The sequence below is a fragment of the Salvelinus fontinalis genome, chromosome 7 (genome assembly GCF_029448725.1).
Source record: "Salvelinus fontinalis isolate EN_2023a chromosome 7, ASM2944872v1, whole genome shotgun sequence".
Taxonomy (NCBI): Eukaryota; Metazoa; Chordata; class Actinopteri; order Salmoniformes; family Salmonidae; genus Salvelinus; species Salvelinus fontinalis.
Genome location: NC_074671.1, coordinates 33,723,775 through 33,745,422, shown reverse-complemented (window position 1 = coordinate 33,745,422; position 21,648 = coordinate 33,723,775). Strand labels below are relative to the sequence as shown.

The 21,648-nt window shown below is 41.6% G+C and overlaps 1 protein-coding gene across 2 annotated transcripts in view; it reads left to right on the top strand.

The window, feature by feature from the left end:
- esyt2b (extended synaptotagmin-like protein 2b) overlaps positions 1 to 21,648 on the top strand; it is a 53,747-nt gene that overhangs the window by 7,667 nt on the left and 24,432 nt on the right. For both annotated transcript variants that reach the window (XM_055929235.1, XM_055929234.1), the window contains exons 6-12: positions 913 to 1,002; positions 9,901 to 9,956; positions 16,570 to 16,690; positions 17,848 to 18,024; positions 18,293 to 18,375; positions 20,606 to 20,654; positions 21,049 to 21,138. In XM_055929235.1, the coding sequence (XP_055785210.1) occupies positions 913 to 1,002; positions 9,901 to 9,956; positions 16,570 to 16,690; positions 17,848 to 18,024; positions 18,293 to 18,375; positions 20,606 to 20,654; positions 21,049 to 21,138 (666 nt within the window). The remainder of the gene's footprint in view (positions 1 to 912; positions 1,003 to 9,900; positions 9,957 to 16,569; positions 16,691 to 17,847; positions 18,025 to 18,292; positions 18,376 to 20,605; positions 20,655 to 21,048; positions 21,139 to 21,648) is intronic.

The window sequence follows — 21,648 nt, the reverse complement described above, 5'->3', positions numbered from 1 at the left end:
GAGATGATTTTACAACAACACTGCATCCAAGTTGCTTGACATAGGCGTTACAAACACTGTCAGTCAAGGCGAGCTCATGAATATAAGCTCCCTGACCACTCACCCTGTCTTTTCAAACTTCCTGGTAGTACTTTTCAGAATTACTGTTCAGGACCTTTTAAGGTTTGGATTTGGAGAAGGGTTAGCTAACATGCTAAGTAGTTACAAAGTAGCTAAAAAGTAGTAAGTATTTGCAAAGTTACTCATTAGTTAAAATGCTAAAGTTGTCCGTGATGAAATTTCTACACGCAACCTTTGGGTTGATCGACGTTCGCGTTGTACGCCCACTCATCCACCCTGGCCAACCACCCCACTTTAGTTTTTGCCTTAAGTAAACTTCTGTCTCATGTAACCATACCAAACGTAACATATTATACTCATTTGATGGGCTGGATTTACGGTTACTATGTTACGTCTAGTATATGAGACCAGGCTGCTTATACCGCACCAGCTCCTATTTCTCATACTCACAGTACATCATATAGAGGTGTTTGGAAACACCATGCTTATGATTAAAACTACCACTTCTTTTGTGTGAATTTTTTATTATTCAACATAATAATAAATCAGCACTTAAACAACCTGCTAGTCTTTGAGAGATATAATTAGCCCAATATTTGTTTAGCAAGTTGAGGATGACATAGAGCAGTTAAGTTATGTTGGCCTGATAATAATGACAGTGAGGGGGGCCATCTTTGTAATGTCCAAGCCTCCACTCTGGAATGTTTCCATAGAGCTTATTAGGTGGGTCAAGGACCTGCAGAGTGTTAGTTCCATGATACTGAAAGCTACCTTAACATTGTGTCTTGTGTGTGTTTCTGTTTTATCTCTGCGGGCGAGTGTATTTATCTTAATGCCTCTTGTGTTTCACAGCTCCATGGAGTGTTGAGAGTAGTCATGGAGCCATTGCTAGGTGACATGCCCCTTGTCGGAGCTCTGTCCCTGTTCTTCCTGAAAAAACCTGTAAGTTCTAGTCCTTGTACACACTTCCTCTTTCTACCATTTGGATTTCAGGCCATTTGCATCGTCAGCTGCTAACAGGACAGTTGTTTGACAATGGGTATTTTATCACTTTCATCCTTCCTCTAGTGCTGAGCCTCCAGGCCTCTGTTCTGCCTAAACATTTGGCCGATTTAAGTCAAATACCAGTCCCCAGTGGAGACAATGGAGCCTTAAATAGACACAGATCAGGCTAGTCCTACTTTGGTGGATTTCTTATCACTGCCTACACCAACCTCAGAGCATACAGCAGAGAGGGGAAGCAGGAGAAGAGTGTGTAGTGGTTAGTCTGTAAATCACAGTGTTGTTACACGGTGCTGTGAGAGCAGACCACAAACTCTGGAACAGCAACTCCTGTTTCTGTAGCCTTGGGCATGCTACATCTCTGTTATCTGTCATCCTAAAAATGGGAAAACAACTATGCACATTTTATAGAAGAAATGTTGAGGTAAAGGATAAAAAGTATTGCAAAGATCATAAGTGGTCCTCTTTTCATTGATGTAGGGAGACAGACTATATACCATGATTATATACCATATTCTCCAGAATGCATCACAGTGAATGGGACAACCCTTCATTCTTTTTATTTATTTATTTTTATGTAATTTTTTGTGGTATCCAATTGGTAGTTTACAGTCTTGTCCCATCGCTGCAACTCCCGTACGGACTCGGGAGAGGCGAAGGTCGAGAGCCGTGCGTCCTCCAAAACACAACCCAGCCAAGCCGCACTGCTTCTTGACACAATGCCCGGTTAACCCAGGAGGAAACCCTGTACACCCTGCGACTGTGTCAGCGTGCATTGTGCTCGGCCCGCCACAGGAGTCGCTAATGCGCGATGGGACAAGAACATCCCTGCCGGCTAAACCCTCCACTAACCTGGACAACGCTGGACCAATTGTGTGCCGCCCCATGGGTCTCCCGGTCGTGCCAAATACAACAGGTGTAGACCTTACAGTGAAATGCTTACTTACAGGCTCTAACCAACAGTACAATATTTCAGTTTAAAAAAAAAAAAGGTATTAGGTGAAAAATAGATAAGTAAAGAAATAAAAACAACAGTAAAAAAGACAGTGAAAAATAACAGTAGCGAGGCTATATAGAGGCTCGGTTAGTTGGACCGACCTTTCATTCTCCTCCTGAAATGGTTCGATCTTGACTGCCAAATAAAATAAAACATTCTGACACAACTAGGAAACCATATTAGGCGAAGCCCTTGTCCGTGCCTTGTTGCCAGAGAGAACTGGAGGGAAAACACCCTTAGCAAGGCTACTCAAGATCAGTAATGCACAGCTGCAATGCACAGCTGCAAAGTCCCTGTGTATGTGGTCTCAATGATCCTCTATTACTTGATGAATGTTATCAATCAAATGTATTTATAAAGCCCTTCTTACATCAGCTGATGTCTCAGAGTGCTGTACAGACACCCAGCCTAAAACCCCAAACAGCAAGCAATGCAGGTGTAGAAGCACGGTCTAACACACTTCCTGGAAAACAGAAGATATCAAAAATGGATGTTCGATTTATTGGTGTTGTTTATGTTGGTGTATTCTGTGGTCTGACCACTGCTGGGTTTATTTCCAGTAACTAAAGTAGGTCACAGTAAGAGCGGACACAAGGCTGTGTATGTGGCGTTAGAAAATGTGGTTCCTAACAACACTGTGGTCAGAGCAGCACTGGACTGTTTAACACCTCAAACTCAGCAGCTGTAGATTCTTCAGTTGAGGCCTTTTCTCAGTAAGAGTAGAGGAGACTGGGGAACAAACTAACAAAAAATAAAAATTATGCTCACAATGTACTAAAAAAAATAACCCAGCGCTAACCCAGTGCTAGGTAAATAGTGGACAGAACACACGTTATTTTGATTCAGCCAGTTGGGTCATTTTCTTTGAAAACTGGAGGCGTGGATAATAGGGATGTGGCTTTCAGATAGTTATTTTTGGCCATTCGTGAGAGTAAATGTCATTACGTTTCATCTGTTGTATTGTCGTCACATGTATGTTAAGGTTGAGCACTGACACGTTCATCGTTTTAATGAGGCTTTCACAAGAGTATGAGTTCCCCACTTTGTTATAATAAAAAAAAAAAAGATCTTATTAGGTTTATGTTCAAATATGTAATGTGGACAAATATTTAACAAATTTAAATGTAGAACTTAACATGATGAACAGGAATGCCATTTACTCTCACGGGTGTCCAAAATGAAATATCTGAAAGCCATGCCCCCCCAATAGGCCATGCCTCCTGAAAATAACCTATGGATTACATTAAAAAGACCCAACTGCTGGTGAATAAAATAAAATAGAAAGTTGTATTTGTCACATGCTTCGTAAACAACAGGTGTAGACTAACAGTGAAATGCTTACTTACGAGCCCTTCCAAACAATGCAGAGATAGAAAAATATATATAATAGAAAAATAGTAACGAGGAATATATACACAATAAGTAACGATAACTTGGCTATATACACGGGGTACCAGTACTGAGTTGATTTGCAGGGGTACAATAGCAGCAGTGTATGTGAGTCAAAACAATTTGTACAAAAAGGGTCACTGCAGATAGTCCAGGAGGCTATTTGGTTAACTATTTAGCAGTCTTATGGCTTGGGGGTAGAAGCTGTCCAGGGTCCTTTTGGTTCCAGACTTGGTGCATCGGCACCGCTTGCTGTGCGGTAGCAGAGAAAACAGTCTGTGACTTGGATGGCTGGAGTCTTTGACCATTTTAAGGGCCTTTCACTGACACCGCCTGATATAGAGGTCCTGGATGGCAGGGAGTTTGGCCCCAGTGATGTACTGGGTCGTACAAACTTTGAGGATTTGAGGGCCAATGCCAAATCTTTTCAGCCTCCTGAGTGGGAAGAGGTGTTGTTGTGCCTTCTACACGACTGTGTTGGTGTGTGTGGACCATGTTAATTCCTTAGTGATGTGGACACAGAGGAACTTGAAGCTCTCGACTAGAGGTCGACCGATTATAATATTTCAACGCCGATACCGATTAATCGGACGATTTTTATTTATTTAGTTGTAACAATGACAGTTACAACAATGCTGAAGGAACACTTATTTTAACTTAATATAATACATCAATAAAATCAATTTAGCCTCAAATAAATAATGAAACGTGTTCAATTTGGTTTAAATAATGCAAAAACAAAGTGTTGGAGAAGAAAGTAAAAGTGCAATATGTGCCATGTAAGAAAGCTAACGTTTAAATTCCTTGCTCAGAACATGAGAACATATGAAAGCTGGTGGTTCCTTTTACCATGAGTCTTCAATATTCCCAGGTAAGAAGTTTTAGGTTGTAGTTATTATAGGAATTATAGGACTATTTCTCTCTATACCATTTGTATTTCATTAACCTTTGACTATTGGATGTTCTTATAGGCACGTTAGAATTGCCAGTGTAACAGTATAGCTTCCATCCCTCTCCTCGCTCCTACCTGGGTTCGAACCAGGAACACAACGACAACAGCCACCCTCGAAGCAGCGTTACCCATGCAGAGCAAGGGGAATAACTACAAGTCTGAGCGAGTGATGTTTGAAACGCTATTAGTGCGCACCCCGCTAACTAGCTAGCCATTTCACATCGGTTACACCAGCCTAATTTCGGGAGTTGATAGGGTTGAAGCACAGCGAAGAGCTTCTGGCAAAACGCAGGCAAGTGCTGTTTGAATGAATGCTTACGAGCCTGCTGCTGCCTACCCCCGCTCAGTCAGACTGCTCTATCAAATCATAGACTTAGTTATAACATAATAACACCCAGAAATACGATTATTAGGTCATTAATATGGTCGAATACGGAAACTATCATCTCGAAAACAAGACGTTTATTCTTTCAGTGAAATACGGAACCATTCCGTATTTTATCTAACGGGTGGCATCCATAAGTCTAAATATTCCTGTTACATTGCATAACCTTCAATGTTATGTCATAATTACGTAAAAGTCTAGCAAATTAGGCGGTCCAAACTGTTGCATATACACTGACTCTGCGTCTAATGAACACAAGAGAAGTGACACAATTTCACCTGGTTAATATTGCCTGCTAACCTGGATTTCTTTTAGCTAAATATGCAGGTTTAAAAAGATATACTTCTGTGTATTGATTTTAAGAAAGGCATTGATGTTTATGGTTAGGTACACATTGGAGCAACGATACGCACCGCATTGATTATATGCAACGCAGGACACGCTAGATAAACTAGTAATATCGTCAACCATGTGTAGTTAACTAGTGATTATGATTGATTGATTGATTGTTTTTTATAAGATCAATTTAATGCTAGCTAGCAACTTACCTTGGCTTACTGCATTCACGTAACAGGCAGGCTCCTCGTGGAGTGCAATGTAATCAGGTGATTAGAGCGTTGGACTAGTTAACTGCAAGGTTGCAAGATTGAATCCCCCGAGCTGACAAGGTAAAAATCTGTCGTTCTGCCCCTGAACGAGGCAGTTAACCCACCGTTCCTAGGCCGTCATTGAAAATAAGAATGTGTTCTTAACTGACTTGCCTAGTTAAATAAAGATTAAATAAAGGTGTAAAAAAAAAAATCTGTGTCCAAAAATACCGATTTCCGATTGCTATGAAAACTTGAAATCGTCCCTAATTAATCGGCCATTCCGATTAATCGGTCGACCTCTAATTCCTGCATTTGCAGAAACGTCCCCAACACTCGAGCATCCCATTGGTTCCTGTGTACCGAACTAGCTGGCTAAGATAGCACACAGTGTCCTTCACTCCCACCTGCTGAACATCTGCCCTCGCCATCGTTAACAGAACTGTGGGAAAACAGTGCCTAACAGGCGGGGACGAAGGAAACTGTCTACCGGTGTACGGCTAGCTAGCTACCGTTGTCGCCCCCGCCCTCTCTTCTGTGGGGTTTATCGGCCGCTGGCATCCAACATTATTGTGCATTAACGCCATCTACTGTACTCGGCCCTAATTAATCGGCCATTCCGATTAATCGGTCGACCTCTACTCTCGACCCCTACCAAATCCCAACCCTAACCTCCCCATACCCGTATTTGGACACTGTGCTAACAAACCTTCAAACAAGCTTCAATGCCATACAACACTCCTTCCGTGGCCTCCAATTGCTTTTAAATGCTAGTAAAACTAAGTGCATGCTCTTCAACCGATTGCTGCCCGCACCCTCCCGCCCGACTAGCATCAGTACTCTGGACGGTTCTGACCTAGAATATGTGGACAACTAGAAATACCTAGGTGTCTGGTTAGACTGTAAACTCTCCTTCCAGACTCACATTAAGCACCTCCAATCCAAAATTAAATTTACAATTGTCTTCCTATTTCGCAACAAAGCCTCCTTCACTCATGCTGCCAAACATACCCTTGTAAAACTGACTATGCTACCGATCCTTGACTTCGGCGATGTAATTTACAAAATAGGCCCGAACACTCTACTCAGCAAACTGGATGTAGTCTATCGCAGTGCCATCCGTTTTGTTACCAAAGCCCCATATACTACCCACCACTGCGACCAGTATGCTCTCGTTGGCTGGCCCTCACTCGCCAAACCCACTGGCTCCAGGTCATCTATAAGTCTGCTAGGTAAAGCCCCGCCTTATCTCAGCTCACGGGTCACCATAGCAACACCCACCCGTAGCACGCACTCCAGCAGGTATATTGCACTGGTCATCCCCAAAGCCAACACTTCCTTTGGCCGCCTTTCCTTCCCGTTCTCTGCTGCAAATGACTGGAAGGAATTGCAAAAATCTCTGAAGCTGGAGTCTTATATCTCCCTCTAACTTTAAGCATCAGCTGACAGAGCAGCTTACCGATCACTGTACCTGTACACAGCCAATCTGTAAATAGCACACCCAACTACCCCATCCCCATATTATTACTTACCCTCTTGCTATTTTGCACCCCAGTATCTCTACTTGCACATCATCATCTGTACATCTATCACTCCGGTATTAATGCTAAATTGTAATTATTTCGTCTCTATGGCTTGTGTATTGACTACCTCTCTACTTTTCTACATTTGCACACACTGTACATAGATTTTTCTATTTTTCTATTCTATTGTGTTATTGACTGTATGTTTGTTTATGTGTAACTCTGTGTTGTTGTTTTTTGACGCACTGGTTTGCTTTATCTTGGCCAGGTCGAAGTTGGCCCACCTGGTTATATAAAGGTAAAATAAAAGTGATGAGCTGTAGTCAATCAGCAGCATTCTCACGTAGGTGTTCCTATTATCCAGGTGGGAGAGGGCAGTGTGGAGTGCAATAGAGATTGGGTCATCTGTGGATCTGTTGGGGCGGTATGCGAATTGAAGTGGGTCCGGGTTGTCTGGGATGATGGTGTTGATGTGAGCCATGACAGCCTTTCAAAGCATTTCATGGCTACAAATGTGAGTGCTACGGGGCAATAGTCATTTAGACAGGTTACCTTGGTATTTTTGGGCACAGGAACTATGGTGGTCTGCTTGAAACATGTAGGTATTACAGTTTGGGTCAGGGAGAGTTTGAAAATGTCAGTGAAGACACTTGTCAGCTGGTCAGCGCATGCTCTTGAGTACGCGTCCTGGTGATCCGTCTGGCCCTGCAACCTTGTGAATGTTAACCTGTTTAAAGGTCTTACTCACATCGGCGACGGAGAGCAAGATCACACAGTCGTCCAGAACAGCTGGTGCTCTCATACATGGTTTAATGTTGCTTGCCTCGAAGCAAGCATCGAAGGCATTTAGCTCGTCTGGTAAGCTGGCGTCACTGGGCAGCACGTGGCTGGGCTACCCTTTGTAATCCCTGATAGTTTACAATCCCTGCCCCATCCGATGAGCGTCGTAGCCGGTGCAGCAGGATTTGATCTTAGTCCTGTATTGATGCTTTGCCTGTTTGATGGCTCGTCAGAGGTCGTAGCAGGATTTCTTTATAAGCATCTGGATTAGTGTCAAGCTCCTTGAAAGCAGCAGCTCTAGCCTTTAGCTCAGTGCAGATGTTGCCTGTAATCCATGGTTTCTGGTTGGGATATGTACAGTACCAGTCAAAAGCTTGGACACACCTACTCATTCCAGGTTTATCTGTCTCTCTTGCGCTGTCACTTCCTCTTTCAAGTCCCAGGGTTTAAGCAAAGGATTTATCTCTGAATCAGAGAGGTGTGGGGGACTGTCTTAATTGACATCTAGCACCTGGGGAGCAGGTGTTGTTGGGGGGATTAACTGCCTTTCTCAAGGTCAGAACTGCAGATTTTTCCACCTCGCCAGCTCTGGGATTTGAACCAGCAACCTTTCGGTTACTGGCCCAACACTCTTAACCGCTAGGCTACCTGCCACAAATGGTCTAGGGCCTGGTCCAGAGTAAGCAAAACGTTCAGAGCTGCCGACTCGTTGAAGTAGACATTGTCATCCAAATAAAACCACAACTGATGGTTAAATTTACCCATGTTTGGATAATCAGGTTATTTTCAGGAGGCGTGGCTCTGCCAATTTACTGCTACGGTACAGTACTTGCTGTATACGGCTTCTCTACTGCAGCACTGGTGAGACTCCGGCTTTTTTGGGTCTCAGCACCAGCAATATACATTTTGGCCAAGCACTGGTACCAATCCATACAGTGGAGATGCACCAAATGGCTACTTTGATTGCCTTGCGGTGTTCCAATCAGTCCTTGCTCAAAACTATATCTGCTGCAGTGTTGGCAACAAAGAGAGAGAGGGAGGAGGGGGACTATAGAAACGCATTGAAATTGATTCCTTGAGCCAAGAGACACGTCAGTGCTCCGCATAAATAAAAAATACCTTTCGGCTTAGAAGTTACCACCTGTCTGACTCCTAGATTAAAACTTTTTCTGGCTTAGCTGTGCTGTCTCTCCGTTACCAAATACGCGGTGTGATTTAAAACATGCATTGTCCAGCTTTGCTCTACGTAACAGTGTTAACAATGTCAACACTTTATATCCACAGAACCTTTAGGTAAGAGACTTTCCACGGAATTATACAGTCCCTGAACTCAATAGACCCCGTGTGCATCCCAAATTGCACCATATTCCCTATGTTGTGCACTACTGTTGACCAGGGCCCAAAGGGAATCTACTTAGGGAATAGGGTGCAGTTTGGGACAACAGCTCCTGTATACAGAAGTGGCTCCAGAGGATTTTTTGTAATAAATCTTTCAACAGGTCAAGTGTTTGTCCAATCTGTGGCCGGTATCTCTGGTGTCAGTGACCTGGGTATTACTCATATACATACTGTACAAGGCTGTGTGTCCCCATTTCAACAGTAGGCGAGATAAGAGACAGCTGAAACAAGTGAAACAATTAAGTACAGTATTTAACTATAGGGTAGCCTGGTGGAACCAACCTGATTCCGGCGTTCAACACACAATGGTGAACTTAGCGGTAAGGCTAGTTCCACCAGGCTAACTATAGGATAAAACTAGGGTACAATTGCAGCTAAAAACATGCTTGTGTTGACACGCCAGCTTGTCTTATTTAGTGTGTAAAAATGTCAGGTTTCCTATGAAATTGGTTTATTTAGTAAGAGGCAAGGCAATTAGCTTTCTTGGCTTCTGTTTCACTTTGCTGCACCCGCCATTGTCAGAATGCTATCTTTTGTTTTTAATCATCAAGAGATTTGCACCAACACACTGTCACTCACTCGGATGACTGAGTCACACAACATTGAAGTTAAGTGCTTGAATCAATTAAGATAATTTATTTGATCTCCCCACTCTTTCTGGCTGGTGTTCCTCTCTGCATTTTTCCTTTTTTTATAAGATGGGGTTTGTTTTGAGATCACTTAAGTAAGTAAAAAGAAAAGCACTGGGGTGGCAAATTAATCTTTCTAAGTACAGCATGTTCTTCCAGTTTCCAGACAGCTAAATCTTTTCTTTTGTTTTTATCTAGCTTCTGGAAATCAACTGGACAGGCCTCACCAATATACTAGACATTCCTGGGCTGAAGTAAGTAAACTGAGTCTCTTTTGTGCTACAGTGTGAAGTTTCCCCGAGCTACAGATCTAGGATCATCTTCCCCTCCCCCAATTCTAACCACCGTTAGTGCGCAGCAAATTCTCCAGAGTAAAAAAAACAAAAAACACTGAGTGTAAGAAATGGACTGTATTTATGTTTTTAGTGAGAATGGTGATGGCCTCCAATGGGCTTGATCACTTTCAAGTAAAGAAGTGTCAGTTAAACCTAAATCCACAACAAGCTGCAATTACCCTGGCACAATTCATCAATACACATTTCCCATATAATGCTACTCAAAAGGGTGCTATAAGTAGCAATACTGAAATAGCTTAAACTTAAATGAATAATATGTAAAATGCTGAAGCTAAGTAGTAGCCATAGGCAAACAATAGGGCAGTAGAGCATCAAAAGTCAAGTTCAAGAACATTGTCTGATAACCCAGAAACTGTAGAACAAATCAAAGTACATAGTAAGACAAAACATCAGATAACTCACTTTTGGTCAATGACGCATACTGCTGATCCTCAGATGATGGCCGCTGTTCAATTCAGTGTTTGGTGTGGTCAGAGAGGAAGAGGAAGAGAGAGGAGAAGGGTGCAATTGCGGCCTGCAATTTGGGGCGTTCCTGCATCTGCATTGATACATTTTTAAGCTAGGTCAGGAGGGTGGCAGGGGCGCTCCAGTACAGTAGATGGCGTTAATGGAAAATAATGTTGGATGCCAGCGGCCGATAAACCCCACAGAAGAGAGGGCGGGGGCGACAACGGTAGCTAGCTAGCCGTACACCGGTAGACAGTTTCCTTCGTCCCCGCCTGTTAGGCACTGTTTTCCCACAGTTCTGTTAACGATGGCGAGGGCAGATGTTCAGCAGGTGGGAGTGAAGGACACTGTGTGCTATCTTAGCCAGCTAGTTCGGTACACAGGAACCAATGGGATGCTCGAGTGTTGGGGACGTTTCTGCAAATGCAGGAATTAGAGGTCGACCGATTAATCGGAATGGCCGATTAATTAGGGACGATTTCAAGTTTTCATAGCAATCGGAAATCGGTATTTTGGGCAATGGGATGCTCGAGTGTTGGGGACGTTTCTGCAGATGCAGGAATGCCCACATGCAGGAACGCCCGGAATTGCGGGCTGCAGTTGCACACTACCAACTCGGCAGAAAATCTCCCTGCTTCCAGCAGGTGGTGTTTTTTCATTGTTTTGCCCACCAAGCAAGGAGTTTTTGTATGGAGGTCAATGAGTGTCGAATTTGGTCAACAAAAAAATGTATGGCGTATTTGCTACTTGAGGTTTATTTGATCGAATAGAAGTTTCATAATGCTTTAGTTGTTACGAGTGTACTGATATAAGTAGGACGCGTGACATCCCGGCAACTATAGTTGGCTGTATGGCTATGCATATTCGTGGCATGAGGCTATTAGCATAGCATCTCTCTGCATTGAATAGCATGACAGAGTGATCTCCAGCCTTGTCCTCGTCACTCACACCTGTGTTATCGAGAGAATCACTGACATGATGTCAGCTGGTCCTTTTGTGGCAGAGCTGAAATGCAGTAGAAATGTTTTTTCATTTGCATGGCAAAGAGGGACTTTGAAATGAAATGCAATTAATCTGAGCACTCTGAAAATTGCCATCATACAAACTGAGGCAGCAGACTTTGTGAAAATGTATATTTGTGTCATTCTCAAAACTTTTCGCCACGACTGTAGACACAGGAATAGTGTTCAATTAACACACAAACATAACAATGGTCATGATGGCAAAACAGTTCTATTTTTGTTTCATCAGACCAGAGGACAGTTCTCCAAAAAGTAGGATCTTTGTCCCCATGTGCAGTTGCAAACCGTAGTCTGCCAAACTATAGTTTGTTAACAAGAAATGTGTGGTTGTTAAAAAACAAGTTTTAATGACTCCAACATAAGTGTATGTGAACTTCCGACTTCAACTGTGTATATATATATATATATATATATATATATATATATATATATATATATATATATATATATATATATATACATTTTTTATTTGTTTTATACAATGGCCTGAAACTCATGGTTTACAGGCCACATCAGGCCTGCAAATCATATTATGCTGGCTTGCAATGTGATGTGGAATTCCTATTGGGGATATCCAACTTCTGGAATATTTCATCACCATCAACTTGTATTCAGAATACAGCCAGAGTTAAGAAGACAGTTATGAGAATAACTAACGCATCTAAACTGGAACAACCATTTCAGTAAGGGGTGCAATAAGTCCAAATAACATATTGGATTAGTTTAGAAATTTTTTGTAATTTATATTTGAGTAGCATAATATTAATGAATTAATCAATAAATCAATGTTCATGCATAAACATAAATATTGAAACAAACAATTAAAAAAATCTACCTCAAATGCAGCATGCTGGGAAATATGATAATGATTGGCATGGTTTTGGTTCAACGTGATGTTTTTGAGTTTCAGGTCCATGTATTAGGGTAAAACTAGGCCGTCAAAGTAAGGCCTTATGGAATATGTATGGTATTGTGTTACTTATTAAACCTTTTATGATGACATATTCATTTAGGATCTTACTTGAAGTCCACAGGACCAAAAATGGATGAATGCAACAACCATGTCTCTGTCACTAGCAAATACAGTCATGGGTGGTAACTCTACAATCCACTCGAAAGGCAAGGCACTCTGCAAAATATTTGAATAAGGCTTTACCCAAAGCAGTGTGTTAATTCAACACTGTTCTGGTGTCTATATGGCTCCACATACTCAACACGTTCAGTGTCAATTAAAAAAATGTTAACACTGGAGATTTTGCTGTGTGGGGGAAAACTAAAACTGACCCCAGATCACCGTCTAGGGGCAACTTCACCCTACACCCTCTTTTGTCAGGCCAAGCTGTCACCTAATCACAGGTGTGATTAGTTCCCATACAGGTTTTATTGCAGGTATTTTCCTCTTGGGGTTGTTGTATGTGATTGGAGCATTTTTTAAGGTAGCAGGAGGACGACAGCTAGACGAGAGCTAGAGTGACCATCGCCCTACGGCTTTTTGGCTTTCAGTCCATTAAATGCTCATCGCAACACATGCCTGCCTGACAGGGCTAAAAAAAATCTCACACAGCTCAGAAAGCAAGAAGGTTTTTATGGTTGAACAAGATTTCATTTTCATTATAAACTCATCTCTGACTTTTTAGATATTTAAATTGGGCCACTCCACCAGCTCTCTGGGGTTGCTAAAAGACTCTACATCCGCACATCTCTCAAATCTAAAATGATGGTGTAATGGGGAGGGGACTTGGGGATTTCTTAGGGCTAATTTACATGAAAGAGTGCATTCTCTGCATATTAAGAGTAACTGTTGAGCTTTAGTGTAGAATAGAGTTGACTGTAAAGACGCATTGGCTAATAAGTTTGCACTTATATTGTGTTATCTTTCAAATATTCTGGGGTATGGCAGTGATACTACTTGCATTGAATTGAATTGAATCCCAAAAGGGGAAATTGGATTTGTCACCACCCACTAGCAATACACAAACAGCAACAACATACACATCAGAGTCACATAGACACATAAATAGAGCACTGATGGCTGGTGAAACAAGCACAATTCATGACTTCCATCGGCCAATGGATTCAATAGAATAGATTTCCCTCTTCTGGTAAAGGGACCAAAATAATGTTCTCATGGCATTCAAAGAGCAGATAACCTTTGCCGTCTCTGCAGATCCAGGCATAATTTGTATAATCAACAGTCAATTCTTTGTTTCTATATTGTTGTGAGTTGACAGTGCCTTCTGGTGTTTTTAAACCTTATGATAACGCTACTGCGGGGGTGGAAAATGTCCCTAATAAAGATTTCGTGGTACAGTCACTCTCCTCCTCACAGTCTATTGATTTAGACACGGGTGTTGACACATCCGCAGCTCAGTGATGGACATCATCTCCCTGATTCTACAGAGCACAACCGCCCATCCCCCCCACCGCTATTTCTCTGTAGGGGTGTAATAGATCTGTGCAGTCAGTACACTGTGAGCCTGTTTGTGGAGGCTCAGTAGCACGTGCTAGGTTCATGGGCTAGGGGATTGGGGGGGAGCTGCGCCTGACTCTGGGTTAGTGACAGGACAGGCCCGGGCAGCAGAAAAAAGACAGTCTCAGAGACTAGCTTCCAACCACAAGCAATAGACAGTGCCAGCTGCATATTAGAGGGGTGGAGTCCACTGTGTCACAGAGTAGATAAAACCACCCCCCCCTCTCTCACCCTCTCACTCTCATATCCCCTTGATGTTATTCAACACAGGTTGTCTGACAATTGTAGTGTTATTATTTTTACTTTTGGAGTACGGCCTAGCTCTGTGTACCACTGCAAGGTCAGGGGAACAATAACAGCTGATACTGCATGAAGCTCTCTACATGGTGTGTACATGTTACATGTGAATGATCATATACTAAAGAAGAATCATGTTCCCTGTAATGCTGCTTAATCTGCTCCCAGAGAAGTGCTCTAGCTTTCTGCTCAGCTGCAAGAGAAATTCTAGGATAAAATGATAAATATGTTTCTTGAGAAGCCTTCTTAGAGAAATGAGAGAGAAAAAGTGAAGGAATGGGGTATATAAAAAAAAAAAAATGTTTCATTTTTACAGATTGCTTAAATCCTCTCATACATTTATTTCTGTTTACAGAATCGGACCCAAGTGGATAGCTTGAAGGTTAACAGAAAATCTCTCAGCAGTTACTAGACCAGTCTTAGGGATCGACTTCCCTTACAAGGCATTGTAATTCTCAGGTTGTAAGACCTCCTGCTCAGTGACATCCTCACTGCTACAGTTGCAAGGAAAAGTTTGTGAACCATTTGGAATTACCTGGATTTCTGCATTGATTACTCATAAAATGTGGTCTGATCTTCATCTAAGGCACAATAATAGACAAACACTATCTGACTAAACTAATAACACACAAACAGTTGTACTTTTCAAATTGTTATTGAAGACACTGAGTAATCATTCATAGTGCAGGCTGGGAAAAGTAAGTGAACCTCTGTGTTAACGACTTCTCCAAAAGCTATTTGGAGTCAGGTGTCTCAATTAAAGATATGAGATTGGAGGTGTGGGTTGCACAGGTGCCCTGCCCTTTAAATAAAGGCACACAAAGCCTGGTTACTGACAAATCTGTTCATCGAGGCATGGTGTGAACCATGCCTCGATCCCAACAACTTTCACAGGACCTTAGACGCATTATAGAGATGCACAACGCTGAAAAAGGTCACAAAAGCATTGCTAAAGACCTTGGTGTTGATCAATCCACGGTAAGACAAATTGTCTACAAATGGAGAAGATTCAGGACTGTTGCTACTCTCCCTAGGAGTGGGTGTCTTGCGAAGATCACTCCAAGAGAACAAAGGGCCATCCTGAAAGAGGTGAGAAAGAACCCAAGGGTAACAGCAACAGACCTCCAAAAAACTCTACAAACAACGAAAGTCTGTGTTCATGTGTCCACTATCAGAAAAACACTGAATAACAATGTTGTTCATGGAAGGACACCACGAAGGACATCACTGCTGTCTAAAAAATAGTTTGCCCAAGACCACCTGGATGTTCCACAACGCTTCTGGGACAATGTGCTTTGGACAGATGAGACAAAAGTTGGAACTTTTTGGGGGAAATGCACAACGCTATGTGTGAAGGAAAAAGGGCACTGCACACCAGCACCAAAACCTCATCCCAACTGTGAAGCATGGTGGAGGGAGCATCATGCTTTGGGGCTGCTTTGCTGCCTCAGGGCCTGGACGCCTTGCAATCATTGATGGAACAATGAATTCAAAAGTGTATCAAGACATTTTACAGAAGAATGTCAGGGCAGCAGTCCATGACCTCAAGCTTAAGAGAGGTTGGGTGATGCAACAAGACAATGACCCAAAGCACACAAGTAAATCAACTAAAGAATGGCTGAAAAGGAAGAAGATTCATGTTTTGGAATGTCCTGACCTTAACCCAATGGAGATGCTGTGGCTTGACCTGAAGAGGGCTGTGCAATCAAGACAAACCAGAAATATTGATGAACTGAAACAGATTTGTAGGAAGGAATGGTTCAAAATACCTCCTCAACATTGTGCAAGTCTTATAAGCAGCTACAGGAAACGTTTGGGGGACGTTTGCTGCTAAAGAAGGATCTACAAGTTACTAAATTCAAGGGTTCACTTACTTTTTCCAGCCTGCACTGTGAATGATTACTCAATATCTTCAATAAAAATGTGACAAGTACAACTGTTTTGTGTATTACTAGTTTAGTCAGATTGTGTTTGTCTATTATTGTGACTTAGATGAAGATCAGACCCCCTTTTATGAGTAATCGATGCAGAAATCCAGGTAATTTCAAAGGGTTCACAAATGTTTCCTTGCAACTGTAAGTGTTGACTCTCCAGGGGTTCACAACGATATTTTGAGGTTTAGGATTTACTCCAACATCATGCTTGAACCCCTTCCAATGTTCCCACCATCTTATAAAACAGAAAAAGACATGTTCCTTTGTGCTTAACTGAGAATAATCTCATCCAAAATTCGTACTCGCTGACTGTGGGGTCGGTTGTGTTTTGTTTTTCCCAGTGGCTTCTCAGACAGTCTGATTCAGGACATCATCTACAGCTACCTGGTGCTGCCTAACCGTATCACTATCCCACTGGTGGGAGATATAGAACTGGCTCAGCTACGCTTCCCTATGCCAAAGGTACTGCAGCCTTTCACCTATCCTATATCTAATCATACATCATTATCATATTTCAGACACTAATTAAAAGAACACATATTTTTCAGATTTCGTTTAGTATTTTGGCATGCACAATGTTTGGAACCATATCAACAATGGACTATTAAACAAAATACTAAAATATGTTTTGGAGTAAAGTAACCCTTTAATTAACTGTGTTTGTATTAGCAGAGTTTACCCGTCAGCCACCAAATCCATCATTTGAAATTGGATTATTTTTGTGGATCCCAGTAAAAGTAGCGGATGCTTTTGCAGCGGCTAATGGGGATCCTCATAAATACCTAATATTCTACATGTATGATGATCCTGATAGGTAGTGATGGAGAAACAAAGCTTCCTGGAGCATTGAGGTTTTCCAGCAAATTGTGTCAAAAAAAGCTTAATTTACTCGTTGCTTTGATCAACACAGTGTACACTAGTGACACCTGCTGGTCAAAAAAGGAACATTTAATAAAATAACGTTTGTCTGATTATTTTTTATTTATTTTTAAACCTCAAAAGTAGACTCATGTCAAGATGAAACTACCTTCCACGAAATTGGTTTCAACAGTATGTAGATCCACCTATATGCCTTCACCCTAAATTAATGGAAAAGTTAAGCATCATCTAGTTCCCTGGTTTTCCTGGTTTTATTCAGTGCTTATCTTTTACTTTCATTCGTGGTGGAGGCCGATAGATGGATCTACACAACCGATGTTGTGGTACATGGTTTCATCTTGACTAAAGACTTCTTTAGAGGTCAGAAGTCATTGGACAAACTTTTATATGGAAGTGCAATGTCCCTTTAAGACGTTTTACTGCGGTGGGCTAAATCAGGGTCACACAGAGTGATTCTTAAACAAATCTACTTTGAAACAAAAGTATACACCTTATGGGCTTAGAAAAAGAAGACACCAGTACCATGTCAGATATAGAGTTGAAATGTATTACATTTTGAGTTTAAATCCCAATATTACACTTCATATACATCACAGAAGACTGAAATATAGCAAAACTGTTTGACATAGAAACACTGGAATTTCATTCCACCCATGAGGCCAAAGAGGGCGCTTTCGGTCATTGACTACTGGAAAGAGCTAGAGTGTCGCTGTATACTATTTTAAAGTGTCCGTCACCAGGGAGTCCTGAGAATTCACTTCCTGGAGGCTCAGGACCTGGAGGGGAAGGATAAATTCCTAGGCGGGCTGATCAAGGGGAAGTCTGACCCCTACGGCATCCTCCAGATTGGCAACCAGCTCTTCCAGAGCAAGACGGTCAAAGAGAGTCTGCACCCCAAATGGAACGAAGTTTACGAGGTGAACAAAATTTAACTGAAAATTAACTCTTCCAATGGCACATCAACTAAAACTGCAAAATATGGTTATATTATACAGTAACTACCCCAGGGACAGCAATATAGGGTGTGTAGAACCAGATACAACTTACATTTACATATTTCCAACGGTCCAATATTTCCTCTTATTTTTGGCTTTCATGCTGTTTTACCCATGTCATGTTTTACCTTTGGCTGTATTCAATGTGAACTACTGTATCTGAGATTGTATTTAATTATGTCCTTGTCAGGCCCTGGTATATGAGCACTCAGGCCAACATCTGGAGATTGAGTTGTTTGATGAGGACCCAGACAAAGATGATTTCCTGGGGAGGTAAGCACATATCCTGCACTGTAAAACAATCCTGTTATTTTCACAGTAAATTATTGTTTATCAACTGTATCATACTGTATAAGCTTAATACAATGGATTAGCATAAATTACATTACATTGTGGGAAAATATTCAACAGACAGAAAATATTTGATGTATTCTGGACTTTACTGTAAAATATGCTATGTAAAATACAGTAGAAGTTCACTTACAGTATTTGTGAATGTTCAAAATAGAATGCCACACAAAAAGCATAAGGTCAACAAAATCAAAGCAAATCCTCTAAAGTAAGAGAACATGTTTTTGCTGTATTTCAAATGACTTGTAATTCCACCCCACAGAATACAGTAGCGCACCGTATTTCTGGAGCGGCAAAACCCTTTTGACCACTAGTGGGTGCATGTTATTGTTGTTTCTGGCTCATTAACATATTTCGAGGCGTGCCTTGTAAGAGGCTACATTTGTGCCACCCATTAGTGAGAGTGCTGTACCAATTTAAGTCTTAAACCTTTAATGGTTGAGTATTTGCCATCTCCTTTGGTCTGTTTTGCCCTATAGTCACTGCCAGGTTGGAAGCCTTTGTTTAGTGATGGGAAACTGAGGCTTTATGAAGGCTTTGGGGTTTACACCAAATTGTGCTGAAAAACTGTTCATTAATTTGAGCTTTTAGCTAGTTATGAAGAAACTAAGCTTCTTGGAGGTTTACCAGCCAATTGTGTCAAAAATAGGTTCATTACTACTTTTAGCACGGTGCACATTAATGACATCTGCTGCTCAGGAACACACGGTTCAAAAAAGCATGTAATCAATGACACCCGAAGCTTCGTTTGATCCACTGATTTCGCCGCGGTGCGTTCTTCGATGCAAAGTTGCTTTCAAACACCGACCTCTACTGGACACCTTATTTACCAATTTTCTTAGATTGTCTTCAGTGTGTAGTACCTTAAATGGTAGCTCAGTGTACAGTACCTAAATCAGTGGGATCTCGCATTTTGCAACGCACGGTTAAAAAAAGTGGTAATGTTACTTTGAGCCTTTCCATCTATGCTTTGAAACTAGCAACCTAGTTGTTTTTCTTTTACCAAAAAACGATTTACAAAAAGACGTTGGCTCCATTGCATGATTTAGGATGTTACATTTTAAAAAACTGCCTATGCCTATCGAAACTCATAATTTAAAAGTTAGAAGTACAACGTAGCCTGTGTTTCGAAGAAAACTACTTACAAAAATAACACGTCTTTATGGGGATTCAAGACAAGAGACTCCACTCAGCACTGCTCGACAGGCTGACGGTAGTGTGACGTACAAAGCTTCAACCGCCATCATCGCGTGGTACTTTTACTTAGATACAAGCATCGGTACGTTGTGTCGAATCAGTGGTGCTTTGAAAACTGCATCGAGGCTACGGAGTTACGGGATCAGTCGTCCCATCACTACTTTTGTTAAGGCCTCTAGAAGTGCAAGTGATATACTATACTGTACGGTAACTTACGGGTAGCCAGTTACCGTAAAAAGTAAGTTACCGTAAAAACAACAGGAAATGGTTTACAGTGTGTCTTTTTCTTATCACCTCATGCTCAAATGGCTTATTAGTCCTCTGCATTGTGAGTTATTGTATTCAATATCAAGCAAATGGTCTTATCTAGCCGAAAATATATCACAAACTTAGCTCTGGTCCAGAGTGTTACGTGCGGCTTGCTGATGCCGAGCCTTCAGCGCTAGCAAACCGCACGTAACGCCCTGGAGCAGAACTATCGCAGACTTAGCATCTATCTTCTCACCACAAAACCTCCCCTCCTATATGTCACAGTGAAGGGTGGCCCCTTGAAAGAGAGAGGAGACACATTGAAGTATCTGTGATGTACTAAGTATCTGTGATCAGTGTACAATAGTCCCATTAGGAGTTGGACCAAAGCTATGCTTTCCCCGAGGGGATGAGGCCCAAGAAGCAGAGCTTCTGTCCAACTCCTAATGTGACTATTGTACACTGATGACAGATACTTAGTAGATCACAGGTACTTCAATGTGTCTCTTCTCTCTTTCAAGGTGTGCTGGCTGGCGTCCCAAATGGCACCCTATTCCCAATGCATTGCACTACTTTTGACCGGAGCCCTATTGGCCCCTGACTGGGTCGGAGTGCCAACATGCTGTATCAGTGAATCAATTTGGCTTCTGTTGTGATGAATCCTACCTACTGATTTCTTATCCAATCTTTGTGTCTTCGATTGCAGCCTGATGATCGATATGACGGAGCTTCACAAAGAGCAGAAGGTCGATGAGGTAAATCCACCCGCTGATCCGATATATTTTTTTCATCTTCAAATAAATGTAGTTAGAAGAAAAAAAAACTTTGAAAATAGAACAAGAGGTGTGTCTTCAGTTCTGCACTTGGATAGCGATTTTTTTCTTACTATATTATCTGCCTTCGTCAATTTGAAGATATTGTGTTGTTATCCATCACTCCTACACTATGTCTGGGGAGACAGCCAGCCCTGTTGGTGTGATTCAATCACTACTTTACTCTGTTGAGATTTAGGGTATGTAGGTCCCAAATGTCATCATCATTCCCTATATTGTGCACTACTTCTTTACCAGAGCCCTGGTGAAAAGTAGTGCACCATAAAGACAACAGGGTGCCATTTGAAATGCACCCTTGAACATCCTGTCGTTCTAGTGGTTTGATCTGGAAGAAGTCTCCACGGGGAAGCTACACTTGAAACTGGAGTGGCTCTCTCTGCTCTCCACCCCTGAAAAGATGGACCAGGTGCAGTATTTGATATGAAATGATTTTATTTACATGGACATTTATTTTGTACAGCATTCAAAATACACAAAATCTATAAACTACAATACACAAACTTTTTTTAATTTAACCTTTATTTTATCAGGGAGTCATACTGAGACCAAGGTCTCTTTTACAGATGAGCCCTGAATTACAGAAATGACAGAAAATACACACATCAAAATCTAAATTCAAAATGCAAACAGAAAGAAAAACACGGTCATAAAAAACAAAGATATTCATCAGTAAAAAGGTCCTCAATCAGCGTTCTAAATTGGCCTAGAGGCACCAAAACATCACATTTCAGAACATTCTGAAGATTGTTCCTGTGACAGGGTTCAAACACACTAAAAGCTGATTTACCTAACTCAGGAATTTCCAGTTAGCCATCCCTGAGACTGGGTGCAGTAACTCGTATGTCTAAAGTTTAGTAATGGATGTTAGGTACAGTGGGACTTTTTGTAAAAGGGCTTTATATATGAAAACATAGGA